This window comes from Chelmon rostratus, chromosome 18 (genome assembly GCF_017976325.1).
Source record: "Chelmon rostratus isolate fCheRos1 chromosome 18, fCheRos1.pri, whole genome shotgun sequence".
NCBI classification, from domain to species: Eukaryota; Metazoa; Chordata; class Actinopteri; order Chaetodontiformes; family Chaetodontidae; genus Chelmon; species Chelmon rostratus.
The window spans coordinates 12,056,143-12,082,021 of record NC_055675.1 but is presented as its reverse complement, the minus strand read 5'-3'; the positions used below and the strand labels follow the sequence as shown (position 1 = coordinate 12,082,021).

The 25,879-nt window shown below is 43.6% G+C and overlaps 1 protein-coding gene across 1 annotated transcript in view; it reads right to left on the bottom strand.

The window, feature by feature from the left end:
• Window positions 1–6,544: 6,544 nt before the first annotated feature.
• LOC121621872 (A-kinase anchor protein 7-like) overlaps window positions 6,545–25,879 on the bottom strand; it is a 41,612-nt gene continuing 22,277 nt past the window's right edge. The window contains exon 10 of the mRNA XM_041958563.1: window positions 6,545–10,394. Within this exon, the coding sequence (XP_041814497.1) occupies window positions 10,177–10,394 (218 nt within the window). The 3' untranslated portion in view covers window positions 6,545–10,176. The remainder of the gene's footprint in view (window positions 10,395–25,879) is intronic.

Genomic DNA, 25,879 nt, shown 5'->3' with positions numbered 1-25,879 from the left:
GTTGCACACAGATCCTGCAGGACACCTTGTTCATCTGAATGAGACGCAAATTCATGCTCCCTGAAAGGCGGACTCCGCCACGAGCAGAATGCTGCATTTATATACCGTCAGTGGCTGTTGTGTCGGCTATAAATAATCTAAAATACAAGGCTCTGATAAAATGCTATTCTTCGGGATGATAGATTTAAGGATTTGGGCAAGCTTATCAGTTTAATATCCTGCCGAGTGAAGAAAGAAAATCCACTCCCTCAGCTGCATCCACGCACAACTGCCACATTTCTTCAACCTCAGAAACAAAAAAACATCACACATTTCCCGGCTCTTCTCTTCACTCAAGTGGACTGTTAGCACCCCTCAGGTCTCGTGAGAGCCTCACAAAGACTTTCCTCAGATGGCTTAAAAAAAAAAAAACGCTCAGCCAAAGCCTCCTCCTCCTCCAGTGCTACGCTGCCGCTGATAAGAGCATCCTGACACCCTCAGAAACACTAACGACTGACAAAAAGACAAACATGCAACCCATCTCTCGCAAAAACATCCCCGACCGGGTGGAAATTCGGTTCATTAGAGTGAGCGCCCACATGCGTGCACTTTAAATGGCTGCTGTGCTGAGCTTAATTCATTGTGTTTACATGTACAACGGGCTGCTGATGTGTGTGATGTGTTGGTCCGCTGAGTGCGTGCTGATTATAAGGCTGGACTGAGAGAAAACTGCACCGGCTGCGTCTGTCATCCCTCAGTCTGACTCACAGGAAGTGGGCTGTTGGTATATTTCAGCCCTTCTGCTATCTACATGTCACCGTTCAGGGTCTGCATCGCTACGTGAAACGGCGACGGCGACCTCCGAGCTACAGCAGCAACCTACACGCTGAAAATAGTTTTGACCAAGAGTTGGCTTGTGCAATAAGGCGGGCCGGCTTCCTTTTAGGCTGTTTTAATGCAAGGCCTCGCGCCCCCGATGCTACTGTGTCACTGCCCAAGACTTGAATTTTTAACGTTTACATGCATCGCCAGACCAAACCACCTCCGTTCTGATAGGAAAACCAGAAAGAGTAAATCAAGCCAGTCAGAGAACTCAGATGACAAGACGCTGCCACCCTTGCTTACCACCCAAAACATCACTTAAAGCATGAATTACAAACCACGGATCAGTGCTTGTGTTTAAGACCCACCTGCTAGCAGGTGTTCATCGCAGCAAATGAACAGAAAATGACTTTTGAGGTCATTCAGAAGGTGTTATTACAGTTTGTCAGTCCATAGTTTACAAAACCGTGCAGCATGTGAGGTGACAGAGTTGTTTAACACAGCTGCAGGCTGTGAGGCTAATTGTTCCGATATAAAACGCAGTGTCTGTGGTAACATTTGTCAGAAGCACAGGACAGCACAGTGGAAAAATGCTCCATTACTAGTAAATGTTCTGGATTTAAAACGTAAGCTCAGTAAAAGCAGAGAAATTATGGTAAATTATGGTAATTATGGTATCAACAAAACGTACTGGTTGTGCTGGAGCTATTTTTTACTACATAGGCTGATGTTGGGTATTATACCCTCTGCAATCAATCAGATTTTGAATGAGAAGATCGACACCACTCCATGTATGTAGACCACCCTGCAGAGCCTTCACAGTTCCAGACACAGCACTTCCAGACCCACAGTTTAAAGGCACAGGCAAGCAGAATCCGGCGAGGATGCACCTGAACGCACCAGAGCACTGAAAGCTCTGGCTGCAGGGCGACGTAGCACGAGTTGGGTGGTGCTTGGTTTTGGCTCATCCGTCACAAGCTCTCTCATCTTGCAGCTAAACAGTACTCTAAAATTTGTTTGTGAAAACATGTTAAGCGAGAATTTGATTCAGATTTCATCAACACTGACTAGTTTGACAGTTTGATTGGATTTTCCCGAGCCGGGCACCAGACGCCCCATTTGCATAAAGTTGGGGACGAGTCACGATTATGCAATTGCAGATATGCCGACTGGTCCGTCAACTCGCCATGCCGCATCCGTCGCGGACCACACCACCAGATCTCCTGCTCTTCATAGAAAGTTAAGTTGACATCCATCATTGGATCCAGTGCATCTGTACCTTAAGACGTATGCGTCCATGACTTTAAACAACAGTCAGTGACTACGTCATATTCAGAGCCATCCAGTACATGTCAACGCTGCCGGCTATACCAAATACTCCAGATAATTGGAGTTTTAATGTTAGTGTTCCGGTAACGCCACGCAGTACTGAACTTAATGTTATTAAGCTAATGTTTGCTAGCTACCTTCAGCAAATAATGTCAGCCTATCCTGTGTAACCAGTAATAACTTAGGGTAGCTGGCTAGCTTCATTAAGAATTCACGTATTTTATCAATAGTAATGATACAGTGGTGATGATTTTATTCATTCACTGTTACGTCTGGATGAAAACCTTCTTAAATTTCAGTGGCAGTGGCTTTTCTTTCAGCATCTCCCGCAAATGCTAATGTTTGAAGCTCTTGGCTTCAAACATTAGCCAATGATGATGATGTGTTTGTATGCCAAATATGTAGCTAGCGGTAGCAGTGCTTAGCTAGGTTAGCTTTAGCATAAAGACTGGAAACGAAGGGAAACATGTAGCCTAGCTCTGTCTGGCGCCAGTGATAACTTGTTTTTATATTTCTGCTCGTGTAGCTTACAGGCTAAACAAATGCGATACATGTTTTATTAAGAAGTAGGGGTGCCGGTAGGCGGATTTAAGATAAACGGGGTCCCCTGCTTACGGTCTCTGTGCTAATCTAAAACACTACTTTACGAATTAACTAGTAACTATAGATGTAGCTATGAGTAAATGATAAATGTAGTGTAAAATGTGATTATATATTTGCCACTGAAATGTGGTGAAATTGAATTAATGCAGCATAAGATGGAAGCGGAGTAGCTAAACACACATTTCTCCAGTGGAAAATAATGTTGGTCCATACTGGCATTCACAGAGCGAGCTATAATTGTAACAGAGACAGAGAGCATCATTCTTCTTAATAGATGCTGTGTATCTGTATGTGGGTGAGCGGGGGGGGGGGGTTAGCTTGTTCATATTCCAGTCATGTTTGAGTCACCTTGCAGCTGAGGCTCTTCACCACAAAGAGCTGCTCTCCCTCCCCCTCCCGCGGCCTGTCCTTTAATTTCTTCAAATTATTATTGTGATAATTGCCAGTTTTCAGCCTGGAGCCCTAGTGCGAGGGTTTCTAATTTTATTATTATTACAGTATGTATATGTGTGTGTGTGTGTGTGTGTGTGTGTGTGTTTGTGTGTGTAGTACAGGACAAAAGCAGGTGAGATCCATGAGGTGATGAGTATAGTAAGTTGGCCAGACACACATACGCAGAATGAAGAGACTGCTAACTCACTTACATTGTTTTTCCAACACAGTCACGCTCTCTCTTTATCTCAAAACACACACAGATATTCTCATACATTCTCACAAATACATGTGTTCAGTAAGGCAGATGGTGCCATGAGCTGAGATTAAAATAGAAAGAGAAAAGAGGGTAAAAAGGAAAAAAAAGAAGGATATTTTGTCTTTCAGAGCAAAAGCAGAGAACAACCCTGTGGGCTTCAGAGAGTGCGTGCACACACACACACACACACAGCAACATGCATACACACTGCAACACATCAGAGGCACGTGGTCGTACATGGGCACTGGCCAAGTTTTGTTGCATTCTTGTTTTTTGTTTTTCATTGTTTTCTACTAAAATTGCCAGAAAAGTTTAAAATAATCACATTGTTTGGGCTGAATTCCGACAGCCAACCATAATGGAGGCTAATCATCTGTGCGCTAACCCCAAAACATGCAGTGTGTCTGCCTTTCTTTGGCTGTGTTGTCCTGTCAGCTGCCATGTGGCTGTCGACATAGAACTAAAAAATACAAAAATAAGTAACTGGTATGAAGTCAGCTATGAAATAGAAATAAATTCTTCTGCTCTCAGAATGTCAGGTTTTAAATATGGGCCACACCCCAAAACCCTGCTTCCTACACTTCCCATAATGCAACTCAAAAGCATCTTATTATAATAAAGTGACCTTAATAAACTGATCCTAATGGGTTAAAGAAAATTGGTGGAGTGCCCCTTTAATTCCTCATTTCGGACTCTCTAAGCACTAAGAAGTTTGACGTTTGAGGCTCTTATCACAGAATATTCAGGTTCAAATGGATAGTAAACACCTGAAATATTCAGCTTTAATAAATACTTCAGTATTCTCATTCACAGTTTTCTCTCTGACGGTGAGACGTTACCATGGGCTTCATGAATATTCAGCGCAAGTCGCGTTAATGTTAATTTATGATGAGACGCAGCAGGTACGAAGGGCAAACAGCTTGCATCAGATGCTCTAATTGGACGTTTTGTGTGGCGGTTGTAGCGCAAAGCAGCTGCAGTGTCAACCTTAACACTGTCAAGCCAGAAGGCCCTTTCAAAAGCCACGAAATTGTGTGATGAAGCTGTAAGACACAAACTGACTCATCAGCCCGGAAAACATATTTATTGAGTTGGGAAAACGTCTCTATTAGTCTCCTATTGATCATCTACTTGGGCTAAATTCCCAGATTAGGATCACCAATATCCTTTCTTGGCCTGAGGTCTGTCAGCCCTCCTCCAAATGTAATAAATCTAGATCAAACGCAGATATTCCTACTAGATGATGCCAGGATTTTTAAAGTTGCAGAAACCCTCACCCCCCCAACCGGAGCGTAGTGGTTCACATGAAATCTAATATCTGCAAACCGCCGTTTGACATGAACGCAGCAGAACAAGGCGGGGCTTTAGATAAGCGATGGATGGAGAGTCAGGACAAATGCCAGTCAGTCGGATGATTTCCATCAAGCTGGACAGGTGATTAAAATATTCGCCCTCCGTCCGTCCCTCAGGCTCGTCTGCAGTTCAATCACGACGCCTTTCGCAGTCACAGTTGGCAGGCTGTTCATCTTCTACAAGTCCTGATGAATCACACAGAATCTGCAACCATCAGGACTGAACATCGCATACAGGTCAGCCCATGACTGAATCACAGCATCAGCTGTGCCGCGGTACTTTACGTGCTTCAACAGATTCTCACATTATGAGGGAAGCTGTGAAATAAAAGAGCTGGCGGCGATTCACGTTGGTAACACCCCGATGACCCTGTCTCACGCTGGCTTTTTCTCCAGTTATTTAAAGGCGATCCTCAAATTGGGACAAAAGCTTGAGGAAAGATTGAAAAACTGTGCCCTGCGCCTACATTGTTTCAGTATGAGTGCTGCTGGTGCAACAGGTATGATGAGGCTGCCTTCGTCATTTCTGCTTCCTAAATGTCAGCGGAGGGAAGAGGAAGGTCTTTATTGTTTGTCAAATATCTCATTATGCTGAATGTCGATGAAATTGGCTCCTGGTTTGCTGCTTGCCTGAAGCTCTGCATAATTTCTCTCCACTTGTTTGTTGTCTGTCCTTTGCTTTAAATCTTTAGATGTGAAACAGCTCAAGGAGCTAAAAAAACAAACAAACAAAAAAAAACTCTCACTCATCCTGGCATTTATCCCTGAACATGATGTCATCCATTGGTTTGTGGACTACTGTTCTGAAGCCTCCAGTGTAGCTGTCTTGTTTTTTTTGAGCAGCAGCGACCATATTTGGACAAGAAGGTGGAGCTGGGGAGGTAGCTCTATCCTGATTGGACCTGACTGAGAACCTGAGGACACCTTGGTGACCCTAAAACACTCCCTGCATTATCGTCTAGTTTATGGTAAATGCAAATGTCTGTTGTCTATAAATCTGCAGCTCTGAGAGCCTCTGAGCAACAGAAATGCTAGTTTAATGATGTTAAGCTTATACTTAGACTGCCTGTAGACATTTCACATTAGGGTAAACATGAAGGAAGTGTCTTCGGTTGCATTAAGCAATCACAAATAAAAGACTGTCCCAAATAAAGGCCAAATTCTGTCTTCCACTGTTGCAAATAATATCAGAATTTATAGTAATATATTAGCCAGAGGGAGATGTCAATCAAGCAGTCTGTACATATTAAGGGCAAAATAAGGGGTGAAGACCCTGTATGGCACATACCATTTGGCAATTATGCGAAGATGCTGGTAACGCAAATCTTTTTAAGGAGGAGCAGTGAGTTTTCCATTCTTAAAAATCATGATAAAAGCCCCTGATTATATTGACTGGATGCTTTTTATTTGAGGAGCATTGCATTTGAGTGCGGTACATTTGTGGCAAAGTGATGTTAACATCCACCTTTTTTGCTTATAAAACAGTTTATTTTTGAAGACAATAATTCGTTTTTCAAAATACTGTGAATTTACTGCACATTTGCTCCAAAATGGAAATGACATTTAAGAAAAAAAATACTTCCACTAAAACCCTGATGAATGCAAAAGCCCCATAATACTGCGTTAGAAGACTTAGTCCTTTTGCAGAGTAGAGCAACCTTGTGTCCGTCATGATGAAAACATACTGCGACACACATACACAATCTGTAACCACTGTTGCTCTACACGTACACACACATAAATCAGGAGAAGGGAAGGATGCTGGTTTCTCATATCCTGTTTTATTGTTCAAATATGGCAGGACAATATATACAACACAGTACAAACAACACGCACGCGCAGTCAGACGGACAAACCGAAAAGACAAATTTGTATAGACGTTTCACACACATACAGCTCCGAGTGGCCATGATTGATAAGAGACAAGAATTTCTCTGGGGAACCATTGATCAAACATCCGGCAGACACACACACACACACACACACAGATGAACAGAGTAACCATACAGGCCAATAGGACAACTTGTGTATTAAAGGGGATTTTAAGGAGATTAAGGATCCGGTGACAGTAAAAGATCAAAACGAGTACGTTCAAAGTCCACCTTAAGACAGAATTCACCTTTGTTATTGACGTTTCAATGAGCCCACAGTGACAGGACTTAAGTGGATTTCACAGGGTTGACAGCACGTTTTCCAGCTCACACCTGTTTACACGGGAGGGAAATAAATCTGAGCTGGAGAACAGTCTCTGCTTCTCTGTGCTCACGCATTTACCTCAAAACAGAAATGACATGAATTGTGTTTCACGGTGGACAGTTTTAACATTTAACTCAAGAGTGCAACTCTTTAGCCACAGGTTGACATTTTAAGAGACTTTGGCAAATCTTACAGCAAAATGAGCCTTCATCACCCCTACACCTATGCATCGTCACCTTAAAGGTTCTATATACGACATTGGCTGACACTAGATGTCGTGCTCAGGGTGTCTCGGCCACACCTCCCCCCTCACTACAAACAGCCGTTACATCGCTCGCCTCAAAGCAACCAGACTCCATTTACGAAATTAGTAATTTTGCTTCGCAGACCATTGGATAACACGCTTCATTCAAGATAAACAAAATAAAACTCAGTAAAACCATCTTGGTTTTGTGTTCTCACTGTTCCAACAATCGCTAACTCTGCTTTGGTTCAGATAAACCCTTAATTCAAAATTCGATGTGAAAATAATCTGGGGCGTTACTGAGAGCCGGCGGCAGAACCGGAGCCTCTGGAGGAATAAGAACCTGCAGTCGCACCGGATTCTGCTCTGATCCGGAGACGTTTACCAGCGGAAGAGGAGCCGACTTGATTTTTTTTTTTTTTTTTTTTTTGTAGCTTTTGGGATCAAAAAGTCGATTTATCTGCGCTCTCACTTCTCGTCCCCGAGCCGCGGAGGTGTCGACCTTCACTTCGGGAAAATAACAGAAAGAACCAAACTCTCTCCTGAATGCTGAGTTCAGTCAGGGATCCTCACATCCTCTGCCCTGCCGTAGCTCGCTGGCTTACAGCTAATGTGCGTTAAGATATTCTGGTTGTTTGGGACGAATAAACAAAATAAATGATCCGGCAGTGAAGCACGCGAGTAACGCTCTGCTTTCAGCCTGAACCTCTTTATAAACGTGAGGAGGGACTCGCATGCTAACATGCACATGCAGCCGGGCTGGCTACTAACACAAAAAACAGAGAAGCCACCATTACTCCACTATATCTTTACATATCAAATACTTGTTTGCTGCTATATTAATGTTCAAAATCTCATATATAGAACCTTTAAGCACTTACAGAAAAATCACATCAATTTGTTTCAGTGACTTAAGGCCACTTTGAACAGAGGTGGTTTGATTTAACAGCATATACTGTCTTTACCTGCTCTTTAAAAAGTGAAACCAATGACATTCATATAACAAATGTGTAATTTTGTGCTTTTTTCACCTTTGAATGTAAACTGAAAACTCCTTCTCTCATTTCAAAATGAAATCTCTTCATTTTTTTCCACATGAAACTCATGTCTCTAACAGGGAAGCAACTATCCTTCTGTAACAGCAAAGCATTATAAATAATAGTTAAAAAGGATAAAATAACAGAGTATACCTTCATCTTAGCTGTATCATCATCATCTTGCTGTCAGTCAAAAGCCTTATCTCCAGGGAGTCAAGTAAAAAAAAAAAAAAAATCTCCTTCAATTTCACACCGATGCCTGTGTGTTTCTGGAGTTGGGGAGCACGAAAGGCCAACTTCATTTTCAAGTTTAACAGAAAAAGATGGATGGAAGACACTGAACTAATGAGCCGGAGGGGTTTCAGCTGACAGCAGCGATTGTCTGAGTTAACCTCCCCAACTTCAGCATCTGGGAAACTGCTCTAACATGTACAGGAACACAGAATATCAGCATAAATAGTCCCAAGAAACACTGAGCCTCAAACGGCTGTGCTGCCGCTTCAGGTTCACTTCACAGGGAAAAAAAAAACTGACAAAGAATCAGAACATAAAACGGTGACATTTATATGAGGTCAGGCAGGTAGCTGGGTTATGAAAGCCTGCGTCGAATAACAACATAAAAATTAGATTTTGAGTTTCCATTGAGACAAGCACTCAGGTCATGAATGGTTTTGTGAAGTAAAAATGCATTCTTGGCAACTTGTAGTGTATCGTTGGAGTGTCATTTTACCCTTTAGCATCAGCAGCTCAGTATCTCCAATTCACCTGACATCTTTTGTAAAGTATGCTCCCATAGTGTTTGTGGATCCAACAGAGGAGTCCAGGTTGAGTTAGAAAAAGCTTGTATCATTTAGTTTCTGTTTAAATATGTGAATTCAGAGCTTAGGGCTGAATTTAGCTCAGACCGATGATTGTCTCAGTGCTGCATCAGCAGGACGTACTTGGTTAATACAACAGAAGCATATAATACTTAAAGCGTAGCTGGGGCCAGATCACTTTCTCTAAACAACTCAAAGAATAAAGTCACAAATGCAGTTTGGTATCTCATGTAAAAAGTGAAATCAAATCGATTAAAGAAGATCGTTTTCTGAAACTGAACTGAGCTGAAAGTGCTTTGGACCCAGACTAGCTGCAAAGTACACGCGCACACACACAAAGAAAAACTTGCACAAAGTCAAACTTGCGGTTTCTTAAGTTTGAAGAATCCAATCACAACTCAGACTCCGTCAGTCAAACCAGCTCTTTTCACGGATCATCTGCAGCCACAAACATGAGCAGATGAGTAACTTTTATCCAAGAAGACAGCACTGATTTTCCAAGAGAGACATATGCTCAAAGAAAACTGCACTTTTTCTTCACCTGAAACAATGAAGTTAAGGAGAAAGAGGGAGAGGGAGAGGAAGGGAAAATGAGGATATTGAGTCTCATTTTAAGTGCAGGTGATGGTGAACTGTCTACAAAACATGATTTATCTTATTCTAAAAGGGCAGTTTGTGAGACGGGTCAAGGTGAACCCTAGATGCGCTCGTGTGTCTCTAGAGGAGTGCTTCACGTATGTTTTCTGGGTTTGGCGTGCAAACACAGACCCACAGCTGAGTGGCGATCGATATCCTTGCTGTTAAGATGCAGGACACCAGAGTTGGTGAGTTAACTGACAGGCTTAGCTAGCTGGCCTACTGGGACAGTCACAGCACTGAACTCAAGCTACATTATCTATTTAACTAGCACTGTTTAGGTAGCTTGCATGACTGGCTAGCCGTTGTGGTTGGCTAGCTGGGTTAGCTAGTCAGCAAACTGGGCTGACTGGTTGGCTGGTTCAGGCTTTGTGCCCAGGGCTTACTGACTCTTCTCCTGGTTAGCCAGGCCTGGCTGATGTCTTCTGGGCTGCTGGTTTTTCAGTGTCTGGGCCTCAGTCCGATGATGTCACTTCCTGTTGTCTGTAGTGGCGTTAGCTCTAGCTGTGTCCGTCTTTGTTTCCTCAGCGTTTCCAGGGGGCTGCGCTGCAGCGGCATTCGGCCCGCCCCCATTTTGAAGTGTTTCTTGTTTGTATTGTTGCAAGGCGCGGTTGACCGCATCCTCGACCAATCGCCTGCTGACCCTCAGTAGCTCCGCCTCGTCAGGCTCAGATCGGCGACGCCCACCTGGGTACAACAAGCACAACGAAAGCATTTTATAAACATTATCATATTCATTTAAAAGAACACATCATCACTCACTAACGTAACTCAGATGGATGCACAAATGTTCTCTTATTGTGGGAGACATGAAAATGTATTATCACACTGTTATTGACTTTTTGCTGTTCTATTTCAATTTAATTCAAAAGACGACACTGTCTTCTAGAATCCATTATCGTTGAAATGGCTAACAAGCTCGCAAACAGTTGTAGGTCATTTGGATTCATGATCCTGGCCACCTGGCAACTGCAAGTCCAAATTTCTTTCTCATTTAGCTTTATCTCCACCACCCCCTAGGGGATATATATGGCTCTTTAGCTGCTAAATGCTCCACTACGTTTACCAGATAGTTGCTAACGTTGTCTGTCTGCCATTTGTTGCCGGTCAGGTAGCGAAAAGTTGGTTTATCTGCATTTTTCGGCTCAAAACCGCTGCCTGCTGCAGCTGAAAACAATGCTGATGAGAGCAGTGAGCGTGAGCCAATACAGTAAAGTTGAGGGCAGTAGAAATCCAAAACAATAAGCTTGTGTAGTGGCATTTAAAGTCATGAACCACAATGAATATGATTGCAGAAGGAAATGAAAGCAGAAGGTAACTATCGAACTGACAATAACAAAATGAGTCTACACAGAATCCAGCAACAATAGATCACATGTAACAGAACAGATGAGGTGAACAGCCACGTCTCGGCTCTTCTATGCATGCATTTTGAATTTAATCTACGTCCTGGAGTGACTGAAAAGAGAATGAATGTAACAAGCAATGTGCTTTACCGCGCTGTTGGTTCTACTTTTGCTACAGACAAAATGGCAGACTTAAAGACAGCGAGACAGGAGAGGACTCAGGCAGACATAAAGCCAGTTAGAAAAAAAAGCAAGACGGGGAGAAGGTCAATAATTCATGTAGAAAGACAGTTAGGCAGGCAGGCTGTAAGATACACAGCCTACACACTAAGCCATTCAGAAAGAGAGTAATAGAAAATCACTCGACCGTCCACAAAGATCCATCTGCACCAAGATTACTGCAGCGGTTCAAAAACACACTACACACACTTCAACGTCTGATTATCGAGGCCAAGAGTAAAATCCACAAGCTAATCTTCTATATCACACAATCCCACTGGGCCCATAGGCTTGTTTATATTTGAAAGCAGAGTGGTGCTCCATTATTCAATATATAAAGAGACAGGGCATACAGTGGGAGTGAGACGTTGAACGAGGGTGATAGAGGTTTCAGGTCAGACTCGTCTCCATAAAGTGTAAAGTGCCTTTTGCATATTATTGTTCGTCTTGTTCGCTGTGGAGTTTCTTTATTTTTACTGGTTATGAGCAGGTCCCAGTTTAGATGATTCATGGCATGTGCGACAGTCCTGCTGCTGGTTTCATACTGTACCATGGATCTACAGGTGGGGGTAGCACACCGAGAACGAAGCGATGCACGCAAACATGAATGGGTGAAACGATGCTCAGTGTTTTGGTGAGTACCACTGTTTACACTATAACTCCAGAGGGCACCTTCAAACTCTTCAACCCACACTTATTAAATATGACATGGTGGCGTTTGTGTATTAATACCAGTGAAATGCACCCGTAAGCTACTGCTGGGCGTGATTATAATAAAATACACTAATGCTCTGCAGGGATCTCAGTCCGTGACGACTTGCTACAGAAGCGTCACTGACGATCGATCGTTCGCACATCCATGCTGTGGACATGTTTAATACCCCCCAGGTGTTCTGCTGGGTTGACATCTACTATCCATGCCATTGGAATAAACTGCAGCCACTTTCACATGCACGTCACTGCAGCATTTCACCATCATGACCAGCTGTACCGTGGATACATGCATTATGCATCCATGGATTCGTGTTATTTATGCCAAATATTCAGCCTGCTAACAGCCTTCCAAACAGAAACCAGGCTTCACCAGGCCAGCCGGCATATGTGCACTCCTCGCTCAGCCAAACATACTCATAGCATGTCATCATATCACTCTCTTTCTTATTTTTTTCCTAAATTGAGTTGAACCTAACATGATGTTCTGTTCTTGTACATCCAACTCGTGCTTTATTGAGTTGTGCTTTCTGAGAAGCCCTGCTGCTGCTGTGCTGAGATGCTATTTGATTACCTGCAGGCCGTCTGTCAGTTTGAGTGACTCACACCTCTGACCGCTGTTTGATGAGGTATTTTTGCCCTCAGGACTGCAGCGGACTGAATTTATTCTACATCCGCCTTTCTAAGTAAACATTACACACCCCTAGGATGTTGGCCATTTCTAATAAGGACGAGTCAGCTGAAACTGGCGCTTCCGGCACTAACAGATAATTTCAAGTTATGGCCACATTTACACCTGGTATTAACATATTAATGACATCCAGTCCTTTTGCGGCTGGCATTAATGGCGTTCACATTATCTTGACTCCGCTCACATCGTGTGTCAGTGTGAGACTTTGTGTGTCCCAGGCAAACGGCAGCACAGAAATGCATGGGCGTCATTCATTTTTAAATGGCTCGTTGCGAGGGAAGACTTTCTAGCCGCTGCTGCTATTTGTGGGTTTTGCAGGGCACCTTAAGCCATCAGAGTTAGGTGAAAATGCTGGGTGGATTTATTTCCTGAAGAATGAGGTTGTGCCGTCCAGATTGCATTTACACCTGGCTGAGATATGATCACCATGCACTCCGAGTGTGCATGCACCTACATTACCATGTGCTTTTCTTTATCAAGATGGGAAATCCAGCAACAGATAAATAAAAATAAACAGTGAAGAGGATCTACTATGTGACCCGACCCTTCTAAGGGCCCTGTATGGCTTTTGCAGGGGTCTTCACAGCCTTGCATGCACGGCCACAGACCTCTGCAATTAAGGAATTGCAGTTGAGGGAGCGGATCCAGCATGTGTCTCACACAAATTGAAAAATGTTGGTTGTGCAGACTGCATGCCGCTCATTATTTATGATTGGCTGCTGGTCTGTGGAACCAACTGTTGTATCAGCTGGTGATCACACAGAACAATTTGCTTTTATCTAGGGAACAGGATTTTGATCGTGATGATGTTGTTTTATCAGCTTCCCAGCGGGTGGTAATCTGAGGATCCATCATCATCAATGCATGCTGGTTAAACTGCGGTGCGGAGTCTCTTTATTCCATCCCTGTGCATGCTGTCAAGGTATATGTAGCCTATATTTCAAGATAAACACGCTGTATTGGACGCAGGTTTGATTATGTGAACAGTTTCAGCGAACGTCCATTTGTCCACACCACAAACTGAAGCTTCTGAGTGCACTGAGAGCTCCCAGAAGGACGCGAGCACAGCGGTATGTACACATGCTGAACCCATTACACATCGAACAGCTGCTAAAGGTCTCAACCCTGTTTGCATGGTTTACACTTTTATTTACACATAAGTCATTGTGTGGTGGAGGAAGTTCTTGCAACATACACGGAGGAATGTGTAATAAAATCTTTGTATGCAAATACTAAAACATGTGAAAGGCAAATATCAGCAGGTAACGCTGCTTCACTGAAAACATTTCTGGCTATAGCAATAAGCTTATGGATGTAGTTTCATAGTGGTGAAGAAATAATGTGATGCTGTATTGATGTTTGTGAGAAAATCCTTGTATGTGATCAGCTACTGAAGGACACCATTTGAGACTGCCTTGCTCAAAGAAACTGCAGCAGTGAGGCGGGGGGACGGCCATTAAACGCAGGCAGCGCGGTTAATGGACAGCCTCCCTAATCACTTCCTGTCCCTTCCAGATGAGACGGTTATTGCTTGGATCATTTATGTTAACTGGATTTCAACCGATCAGGGACGTGAAATGATTTTAGCTGAGAAATATATCAAATGCTGGCAGGTTATAAAATGCTGCTGAGTAACACGTGAACTGCGATGGAAGTACCTCAATATGAGTAAAAACTGATGATTATTCATAGATTCTGGAAAGATTTCACATGCTCCAGGTGATCTCTGAAAAAGACATTTACGTAATCTTTTGTAATCAGTGTAATCACGGTAAACCAGGGGTTGCTGAAAGGAATCATTAATTATCCCGAATTTGATTGTTCCGAGGAATTACATCAGGGTGTAATTTCACTCTGTAATCACATGTCGATTAGGTTTTAAATGAACCTTCCTGACTCTGATTGTAGACATATGGAGTGGGCTCTGAACCAAATCTGCAACACAAGCGCAAACATAAAATATCAAATCAAGACACACACACATTAAAATAAAAGGAGAGAGATATGTTGCTGTCTCGTGGATTTCATGCACTCACGAAAAAATACAGTACATAAAAGCCTTTTTGTCTGTTAACACAAGGGAGATACTTCTGGTGCGAGACAGCAGCTAGCAGCATTTTAAAGATTAACTCTGGACCCCTGGGCTGCATGAAGAGTAAAAGGGATGCACGAATATTCCAAAGACACACTGGTATCCTTCTGTCATACCGCCAACAGCAAAAAGACTCTGCAGTGTAAAAACAGGGCCCAGGTCTGCAATTTCTGGGGGGAGGGAATGCCCAAAACAACAAAAAGAGCAAAATCTACCACTCAAGTCTGCAAAAATAACTTTGCAGAACATGAACAAATGTCTGAGTGTGTTTCAGTAGAGGCAGCACTTGAAAATGAACTGTTGGATGCATTTAGGATAGGAAGACAGGAATGACATGCGAGGACTGAACCCCTCACTTCGTCTCCGTGCACGTGCTGCCGTCACAAGTATCCACAGAGGATTGGCTTGTAAATCTGGCGCGACGGAAGACAGACTGGCTTGTCAAAGGTCTGCTCCATGTCTGCGTCTTTTTAAAAGGGTCTGTGTTTGTGTGAGAGAGTTTTTACCTGCCTATTCAATACACACACACGCACGCACGCGCACACGCACACACACACACACACACACAGTGACAGATAAGCCTCTCACTCTCTGGATGAACTGATTCCACAGCAACACGGCTGACATATCTCAGTCTCACACACACAGATACACACATTCAACATTATCTCACACACACTTTCTCAAAGCTTATATCCTCCCACCATTTCTGTGGCACTGCCTCCAACCTCTTTCTGTCTTTACTTTTCCAAACCACTCTCTCTCTCTTTATCTAAACCCTTTTTTACACACTCTCTCTCTCTCTCTCTCTCTCTACTTTTTCTTGCTGGCAGTGTTGTCATGGTGACAGGACGAGAACCAGACAGGCACTTCAACTTTTAACAACACAAGAGGTTGTACTGACTTCCATCGTTTTTTGTTTTTTTGGCAGGCTTCACTCTCTCTTGTCTCCGAGTGTCCTCTTCTCTCACATCTGTTTGACTTTTTCTTCTCGCTCGACCTCTTTGTCTCTGTCTCTGAGTCCGACTCGCCGTCTTCTTTGCCTCGCCGCCTTTCTGCTCCAGGCTCAACTCTGCCTTATTTATTGAGCGCCGCAGCCTGTTTATATCACTTTTATTCTCCCTTGTTATGCATGGATATATTTTTTCATTTAAAAAGCTGTTAACGCAAAAAAAGGGAAGAGCAAAAAACACAAACAAATGTCATGAGCAAGCTGAAATCTCTCAGCATTAAAATGTATAAGCAGTTTGGAGATTTGAAAGACAGATTTAAAAGTTGCAGAATTATAATATGCATTCACGCCTTCGTCAGCATGCAATAGATTTAAACTAAGTCTCTGCCTCTTTCACTGTGATGTTAATTCATATACGGCCAGACTAAACCTCTTTGCCCATATGGTGCAAACAAAGCCAATTAGCCAATTCTGGTTAAACCTATAGTGGAAATGAGATCAGTCCAGGATATGCCGTCTTCTGTCCAACAGCACTACCATGGCAGGTTGTGTTTTTACTCTCTCAAATGTTTTAGCCATCCTCGCAGCGTGGTCGTCTGGCCTACTACTCTGGTCCAAGACTGAAATATCTCAAGAAGGGCTGCAACTAATTTATCAATAAAACATTTGGTCTTAAAAGCGACTGAAAATAGTAAAACATCATTGCTTTTAAGAACCTGTGTTTGTCCAACAAAGATTCCAAGAACAAAAACATTTAATCTACAATGATATAAAACAGCAAGCAGCAAGAGGCTGTAACCAGAGAACGTCTCTAGTGCCATCATCAGGTCAAACGTTCACTTTGTCCAGTAGTGTCAGTGGTGTTGTAACAGTTAATTTATCAGATAGTTATTAATCTGCCCTAATTCTGAGGAAATTATTTGACCATGGTTCACTTCCCATTGTCATTGTGAGCATATTAGCATTTAGCTCAAGGCACCAGAGCAGCTAGCTTGGCTGTAAACTTGTCATTTTCGCCTCCCACCCCTCTGCTTCCTCCGTCGTGTCCCGGGTTTGTCATCACTCAGACGAGCAAAAAGGTTGAAGGGCTGTTGGTGTGCAGATGCTGTGTTTGGGATTATGACTGTACAGCCGGCGAGCTGTGAGTCTGTACAATGTCAAGTGACAACTACTGTGTGTCTGCTGTGTTTTTATTTCATCCCCGGCCTCACCGCTCGGCTCTGCTTTACTTGGCTCTGCTTTGCTTTCCTGGCCTCTGCTCGGCTGTGATTTATTTTGTGCCATGTAAGAACCTTTTAACACCATTACTTCAAACTCCCTTACACACTTATTTATCAGCTCCATTCCTTCCAAATAACAAATACAGTCCACTTCCTGGTCGGATCAGTGCTGACATTCTTCTGAAGTCTGCCAAAATTTTTAGCTAGCCTTTCAATACTTTGGGCTTTCCTTGATGGGGCGGGGGGGGGGCACTTTCTGATGTTCAGTTCCAGCTGAAGGTTTCATACACAAGCAGTTGTCGACATGCAGTATTGAAAGGGCCCATAATAATCCCATTAAAGACCTGAGTCAAATTCACTGGATACAGCAGCCTAACTGATTATGTTTACATCCAGGCTAATAATTCGCTGCTATGACTAATTTATTCTTACTGACTTCCTGAAAGCTTTAGCAGGCGGAAAATTAATGCAGCATATCTGGTAGGGGGAGAGAGCGAGAGAGCAATGGGCGGATGAGGACTAGAGGATGGGGAAAAGGGGGGAGAAAGAGGAGGAGGAAGACTACAGTACAGTACGTGACGTGAGGAAGAGGAGGGCGTATTTGCGCAGCATGAAAACCCCCTGAATGGAGGTTTGACGCAGAAAAATGAGAAGGAGCATGAAAGGGGGAAAAAAAGGGAGTGTTTGAGGACAGAGGGAAAGGATTGAGGAGGAAGAGGAAGGACAGACCTTGAAGATGTGAAAGATGAGGACAGTGGGGGTATATAGAAGCTGTGCAGCTGGGGGCGTAAAGAGAACTGATGGTGGAGCAGTTTCCTGAGGAAATACCAGAGACCGTCTCAGAGATACTGTACTGACTGCAGCCCTGTTCAACTCTTTCAGATTTACGGTATTACAAATGTCTCATATTCAGGTTACAGACCTACTAAAGATAAGCTGTTTATGGATTATAAACATTACACGACCAAAGAAACCAACCTCGTGGAGAACAGGAAACAGATGGGTACATCACTGACCTGGAGAATGGCTGATAGACCTATAGCCACACTGTCCTTAAAATAGTCTTTGAGCAAGGCACTAAAACAATAACTGCACTGAACTCTATTGATGTGTGTAGAAAACACTACTCTGCAGCTCTGCAATGGACTCCTCTTCGTACAATTCCTAAAATGTTGCCTAATTTGAACACATTTTTTGAATTGGACAACAGAGGAAAATAATGACATTGACACCTCTCCGTGTGCCAGAACAATGGGACGCAGAGTGATGTTGCCCAGAAGTATGCAAGTCTGTTCCTCTCCACCAGAGCACTGATGGACAATTTCATGGCTGACAAATTCTTCCATCGGAGAACAATCAACCCCATCAAAGCTTGATTTTCGCACACTCACACCTTCAAAGTGATGAGGTGATGATGACTTGTGGAGGGATAAGAGGGTGATGTGCTACCTGATGGCAGAGGATCTCCAAAACCTGAGGGGGACATGAATGCGCGTACCAAATTTAATGCCATCGATCCAATAGTTGTTGAGACATTTCACTCTGAACCAAAATCTGAACCATTGTCAACCTGATGGAGGTGCTACAGGGGAAGTCAGAGGATCATCTGGGGATCGTGAATGACTCGTTACAATACTTCATGGTAATTGATCCACCAGCAATGAAGATATTTCACTGAAAGCCAATAATGTCACTCTCAGGCTGGCACTACAAAAAAAGTCAATGGATGACAAAGTGATTCTTCCTCTGTGGCCTATGAATGTCTGTACAAAACTTCAAGGCAACCCATCTAATAGCTGTAGATTTATTTCAGGCTGGCTCAAAGTGGCAGACTGATTGACCAACGTTTCCATGCCTGGAGCCCCGCTGTTCGAATAGCTAAAAAGAATAGTTTCAGCATTGCACAGCATCTCTTCACATTTGGCTCAGAGGTGTGACAGTGGACGTGGACATTAAAGCTGTGCAGCTGGACAGATGTGCTCGTGCTCGTGCTCGTGCTTGCGCGTAGATCAAACAAACAGCCTGGCCTTTCTAGTGCCAAAAGACAATAGGCTCAAAATCATAATATGCTTTGATTTAACATCTTTTGGTCCTCCAGCCTGGTGTCACGCCGCAAAGGACCACAACCTAGTCTGTGAGCTAACTTACAAAAGCACAACAAGGCATGACTTGGCTCTATCAGCTCAGCACAGCCCCACTGTGACTAAATGTGATATGGTGCGCTTTCTGTAGGGGGTTCGTTCCTTAATCATTTCAGAGAATCAAAGGAACAAAAGGAATCACATGCCTCTCCCTCTGAGCATCACCCCTCTGTCCACGCCTCGTCTTAGACACCAAACTGGCTTATTCTTATTACTTAAACACATAAACGCTACCTACTGCAGCTTTACAAAGAATACTGGCTGTGTCTGGCAGCACATCGAAACATGTCTAGCTTGAACAGTGTCCGGCCAAACGGGGACTGTGGCTGCGATCCAGCCAGACCTTGGCACCGTCAACCAGTGGGGAGACAAAGCACTGAAGAAGTGCACTTAAGGATTGCACCTTAAAAAAAGCAGACACCAAGCTGTGTCCATTTGTGTTCACACAACAAATCCTCAGTCCCTCATTCCCCCTGGCCGAGCGTTGGGCATGTGTGGCGTTATTTAAACCCAGCTGTGCCTCCGTCCTCTGTGTCAGGACCTGACTTGGGGGCGAAAGCAGTCAGTCAGTATTCGGGTTTGGCTTTTCCTGCTCAGTGACCCAAACTCGCTGAGCTTTAGTCGGCTGTCAGACTCACACTTACACAGACAAATGCAGAGCTCTGGAATTTTAGAGCATGAACAAAGAATGTGAATATTTCAGTTTTTTCCCATTCCTCAGAAAAAGAGACTGGCCGGGAATGGAACAAGAGAGAATTAACACAGAGAGGCGCCAGAATGAAAGAAAACTTGGCAGAGAGGACTGAATGGAGGGGAAAAAAGGATGAATTAAGCTGTGCTGCATGCATCCCTTCCCCTCACTCCGCTCCCTCCTCGCCGCCTCCTCCTCCTCCCTGTTCTGTTCTCATCTTTCTCCCCCTCTTCCTCACATGTGGTCTCTGCTGCCTTCGCCAGCACTCCCTTTCTTTGTGCCGCGCTCTCTCGCTTTGAGTTTGTGAAGCTCTCACAAATACCGACACGTGACAGAATTTTTAAAAACAGCTTTCATTGAGTAATGCCACAGTTGCTAAAAGGAAAACATTCTGACCAAGGTCATTTCTGTTCTGTGCTACGCCGTCAGTGCAGGTGGACACCTCACGCAGTGGCCGACCGGCCAAGCCACAACCCAGGTTCATTCCTGGCACGCTGCGAGGGGCAGAGCTGCCTTTATCTGGTAAATACATCATGGAAAGAGTGTGAATAAAGGTTGAGCACAAACCCACGCTATGAAAGGAGTGGTGCTGTTTGATTGTGCATTTGTATTAAAAGATCACAAAGAGCAACGTGGCACACCATCCACGTGCATGAACACACAGTAATAACCAACTGTAAGACGTTTAAAATCTGCTCAGCGGACTGCGAACCTGCTGACTGAGAAAAACACAAGGAGAGTTTAACGATAAAAGAGAGGTGCCATAAACAATCAAGACCTCTCAAAGAGCAGCAGCGAGGGAGTGAGAAGACAACTGCTCGTTACGGCACAATTTCTGACCGGACTGTTTAAGCAGCTTTATGCCAGAACAGAATAATTATAATGTATTATGTACCGTTTGTCTGATAATTGGCAGGAAATCTCAGGAAGTGCTCAACAGATTTCAAGTAAATTTCAACTGATTAGACTTTGATGCAGATCACAACCCCATGCGATCATTTATAAAGCGCTTTGTGTTTTTCCAAATATCTCAACTGCTAAGAGAGAAGAGTTCAAACAATTCTTCTATTAAACGATGAGCCAATCAACAGAAAATCTTTCTGCAGATATTATAGACTGAGTCATCGTCAGAGCCGTTCGATCAAACGACAATGTTAAATATTCTTTTGTTTCGGCGTCTCAGATGTGAAGATGTGTTGCTTTCATGTGTTTTATATAATTTTTAATAAGGCACCTTCGCATTTCTGACTGTTGGACAACAAGTCTGAGGACGTCTGCTTGGGACTGTGATGGACATTTTTCACTTTTTTGATATTTTACAGACACAGTGATTAATCCAAAAAATAATCAACAGATTCACAGATGAGAACAATCTTTAGCTGCAATCTACCGCCACACTGCCAAAACCCGACTTCAGCTTATTCAGATATTCCAACAAACACCTTTCCAAACAACAGAAACTAACGATCTTCATGAAATATTTGTGAAATGCCTGACAGAAGATCTCTCGCAGCTTTTCTTGACGCCGTGGCCGCATATATCTCTTAAATGGTCGGTTGAATGTGTTTTATGCAAAGAAATTCATTCTGAGGGCGGTCGTGTTTGTGTGTGTGCAAACAAGCGCTTGCTCGTGTGTGACTGTATGTTTTTCACCTGCAGTGACTGTGTGACACCTTGTCATATCGGTCATGGTTGAACTCACACAAACACACACACACACAAAAAAACCCCAGCACACACCATACACACACACACACACACACACACACGTCTTGCTGTGCTCACGAGGGTGACTGTCATCACATCACAGGGGTAGCATCTGACCTACACGCACACACTCCCCCTCTTTGTCCGCCTCCCTCTCCTCTCCTCGCCTCCCCCTTTGTCTCAATATCACCATTCCTCTTTAAGCCCATTCCCTCCTTTCCCCCTCATTACTCTTCATTCCCTGCATCTCTCTCTCTCCCCCTTCTCCCTCCATCCCTCTCCCCTCAGAAGTAGGGCACAGTGGCTCGACTGTTTATAGCAATGCAGCTGCAAGCAGGGAGAGGGAGGGACGCATGGGGGAAAACACAGGGGGGAGGAAGAGCAACACAGAGGAGCAGGAAGAAGAGAGGGCGCACAGACATGTGTGCACAGGCAGCCCAGTTTAATATATCTGTTTTTACCAGTACAGTGCTACGTAAGAGCACACATGCGCCCACACGCACCTGAATCGCCCTTCAGCCGGTGTCAAAGTCTGCATTTACAGTGTGACAGCATCATCTTCCCACCGGCCACAAATCATTTAATCATTTTATTAACTTGTACGCTTGTTTAAACATTAATCCAGCAGCAGTGATAATGAGAAGATGCTGTGCTTTTCTACCTAGAAAAATGATAACACAACTGCACAAGTTGTAGTTTCCTGGTAGTTGCATGGGGGCTTGATTTTTGATTGGTTAAAGTATTTAAATAAGCTCAATTTCAATTTCTTGCGCTAGAATGACAACTGGGACAAACAAGCAACTAATCTAATTTAGTCCCCTGAACATTACAGGGAAAACACTGAATTCTAGCTGTATTCACTGAAGCCTCCCTTCGCACCGTAGCTAATCCATACCACACTCTAAAAAACAGTGGCAGCAGCCAGAATGTCAGAATGATACTGTAATAACAGGATCAGTAGCTAATAATTGACATTTTTAAATTGCTCTAACTTATACTTATGGATCTTCTCTAAAGAGAGTGTGTATCTCTTTTACGATAATATCAGTAGTACGTAATAACAGAGTAGGAAGACTAGTTCTAGCCCATCAACATGTACTGGCACCAAAACTGAATTGTACAATGACCCAAAACCCAAATTAACCCTCACTACAGTTTCTACAGAACAATGAGAGAAAAATCGCTGCTTAAGGCTGTAATCAAACCACAAGCTGCATCAGTAATTATCCTCCAGAGCTCATTTCATTCCATTCAGCTTCCGCCATCGCCTCTCTCATGGAAAATCTGTGCCTTTGCTTTGCTCATTTATTTATCCATCTTAATCTTCCTTTAACTGACCGCTGGTGTGTTGTGCAACGATGCGTGTTAGACGACATCAAACAACACTCATCCAAAAGGGTTGTGGTTGTAGAGATGTGGAAATATCTGGCTAAGCTGTGCCACATGCTCGTGTACAGAAGGAAAGTGGTGATAGGCCTCGGGGAGCTGTTTAGAAGTCATTTTAGAGTCTCCCTCCACTCAGAAATGTGTTTCGCTTATTGCTACTTGCTCTTGGATGTGTGAGCTTCACTGTGCAGGATTTATGTGCAGACTCTGACACTAGAAGTTTATCTGTGCTCACCCCAGATCGTGGTTATTTACGTCTTTGAATGAGCATGATGACGTCTCGGATGATCACAATAAGCTTGGAAATCAATCACTGTGCAAATGTGATATGAAATCTCAGAGTGCAGAGAATGGACTTTTCAGTGAAGCAGGAGCCAGATTTGGTAGAGTAATTACATTTTTTAAAATGAAAAATGGTTTCATATGCATCGATTCTGGAGAGGTGGAAAAATATAATTTGAAGCATTTTTAACGAAGTAAGTGAATGGTTTTGTAGAAAAAACACATCAGAGAAAAATCACTACTGAAAGCAAATTATTTTAAACATGTCAGCAAGGGGGATCTGAAAGCTAACAGGCCATTCAGTGTATACGCTGAAGCACCACAGAAAGAACTAAGAGGAAGTGGCTATCCAATCACACACAAAGGTGACAAATAAAGACACTGGTACTTCATCATACTCATACTCAACTCGCAAACCTGTCCCTACAGGTGGTAGTGGCTCAGAGTTGGCTAACAGTAGTAAAAATGCTAAGCTAACATCAACCCAAGCAGTGCAAAACCCCAGTTATCGCCGACAACAACTTCTCCAAAGAGCTAATTAATTGCCGAAGACGTTGATGAAGCTGTTGATGCCTCACTTAAAGTTTTGTCGTCCATGGAGGGCTAAACTTATTTACCGCCATCAAACACGGTACACTCTTCAGCTTTTAGATGTATTTTGTGTTCGACCAGGTGTTTCCTCAGGTTAAAGGTGTTGCCAGCTTTTCATTTTACATCACAAATACTGCAGCAAGTGACTTTTGAAATGTGTGACCACGCTTGCTTTCAGCTCGCCATTGCCCTGAACAAGCTGACGTCTCTATACTCTGTTAGTCTCTCAAGCAGATGCACTCTCAGGTACCAAAATTTGGCACCAACTGATTTAATGTGAATCGCCACCCCGTAGTACTGACGTAATTCAGTCGGTAACCTTTAAAGTACAATACCCAACCCTAATTATACTGTTAATCAGACAATAAAGACAGTTAAACTGCATCTACAGGCACAACACCAAGAACAGAAAGTTACTTTGCAACTTCCCTTCTTTAGTTCTCTATTAATCATGTACTTCTTCTTCTGACCACTAGTGGCGCTATGGAGTAAAAATGAATCACTGTTTTATTTTGGACCGTACACACAAAGACGTGCATGTACATTCACAACCGGTTCCACGCCACTCCATTGATCGACAGTTGGTGCCAGTAATGTGCAAAGAAGCATAGCGATGCGTCGACCAAGGCAGTGACGAAGAAAACCGCAAGCTAGCAAACATGGATGTAAACGATGAATGGCTTAAAATGTTTCCAAAAAATGTTGCAGGGAGGAAATGTATTCACCAGGGTTTGCAAGATCTCAAAGATGCACACAAAATGTTTTGGTGAGAAACACTGAATATAAAAGAGAGCAAAGAAAAGAGCAGCTTCAAGTCTGCAAATGTCTGGAGGCAAATCAAATCTCATCAGTACAAGGCTGAAGTGCACACTTTAAATAGAGCACTGATTGTTAATATTTGCAGTAGGAGCACTGAAAGGAGACTCATTAGTAACTACGAACAAGGCAAAGATTTCATTTTGTGGCAAAAGCTCATAAATCAAAAGCCAGATAGAGCCACTGAGAGATTAATTACACTGCTGAAATATGGCTGTCACTCTCCAAATATATACGCACACATATACAACACGGGTCTGCACACAAAAAGAAGTGCATGTTCACACTCTCGCACACAAATATTCATTGTCCATCTCGAGGTCACAGACGAGTATGGATGTAGACAGATGACACAAAGCGGCACACACACACACACACACAGTATATAGACAGTACATGTACAGTATATTCCTACACTACATGCATGCAGTCCCTCCCGATATACAGCACCAAGGATTATAATCCAACAACACACACCCACCCACGCATGAAGACTGGAACAGGAGACACTTACTGATTTTCTCCTCCGCTTGGGAGAACGGGAAGCAGCACAGTTGACCCATGGCGCCTCCTTCCCTCTCCTCCCGGTCACCTCTCCCCGATGCTGCCCCTCTTTTCCCTCTTCCCCTTGGTCTAAGACAGATGGAGCGAGAGTCCTGCTTCTTCCCCTGTCTCTCCCCCTCTCTGTCACTCTTTCTCCCCCTCCCCTCAATAGGACAAACAGACCCAGTGAGGATGGAGGCGACAAAAAAAAAAACCCTCCCTTTCTCTCCGTGCAGCCCGATGAAGACCGAGCAAGTCGGCAGACGAAAATAATGAACGAGTGGCTCCTTGCTCTCGCTCTACTTTGCACTGACACAGGGAGGAGGGGTGTGTGTATCAGGGAGAGAGAGAGAGAGAGAGGGAGGGAGGAGAGAGGGAGGGAGGGAGAAAGAGACCGGGAGAGCGGTGTGTGACGGAGGCAGAAAGACAAAAAGTCTTTCACATTTCACATTAATTTTTTTTTTAATGTGTGTGGGGTTGAGAAAGCGGAGGAGGGACAGGTATAAGGCAGAAAAGTGCCTGTGTGTGTGTGTCTCTGTGTGTGTGCGCGTGTGTGTGTGCATGAAAGGGGACAGAGGAGGAGGAGGGGTGTGTTGTGTGAGCAAGCTTGAGCAAGTGTATATTCAAGAAAGAGACAGAGTGAGCATGCTTACAAGTGTTTGGAGGAAAAAAAGGGAGCGGTATATGTGAGGAGACAGCACACACTACTGTGTGTGTGTGAGTGTGTGTGTGTGTGGGGAGGGGGGAGGAGGGCTCCAGACTCCACCTCCCTCACCATCACCAT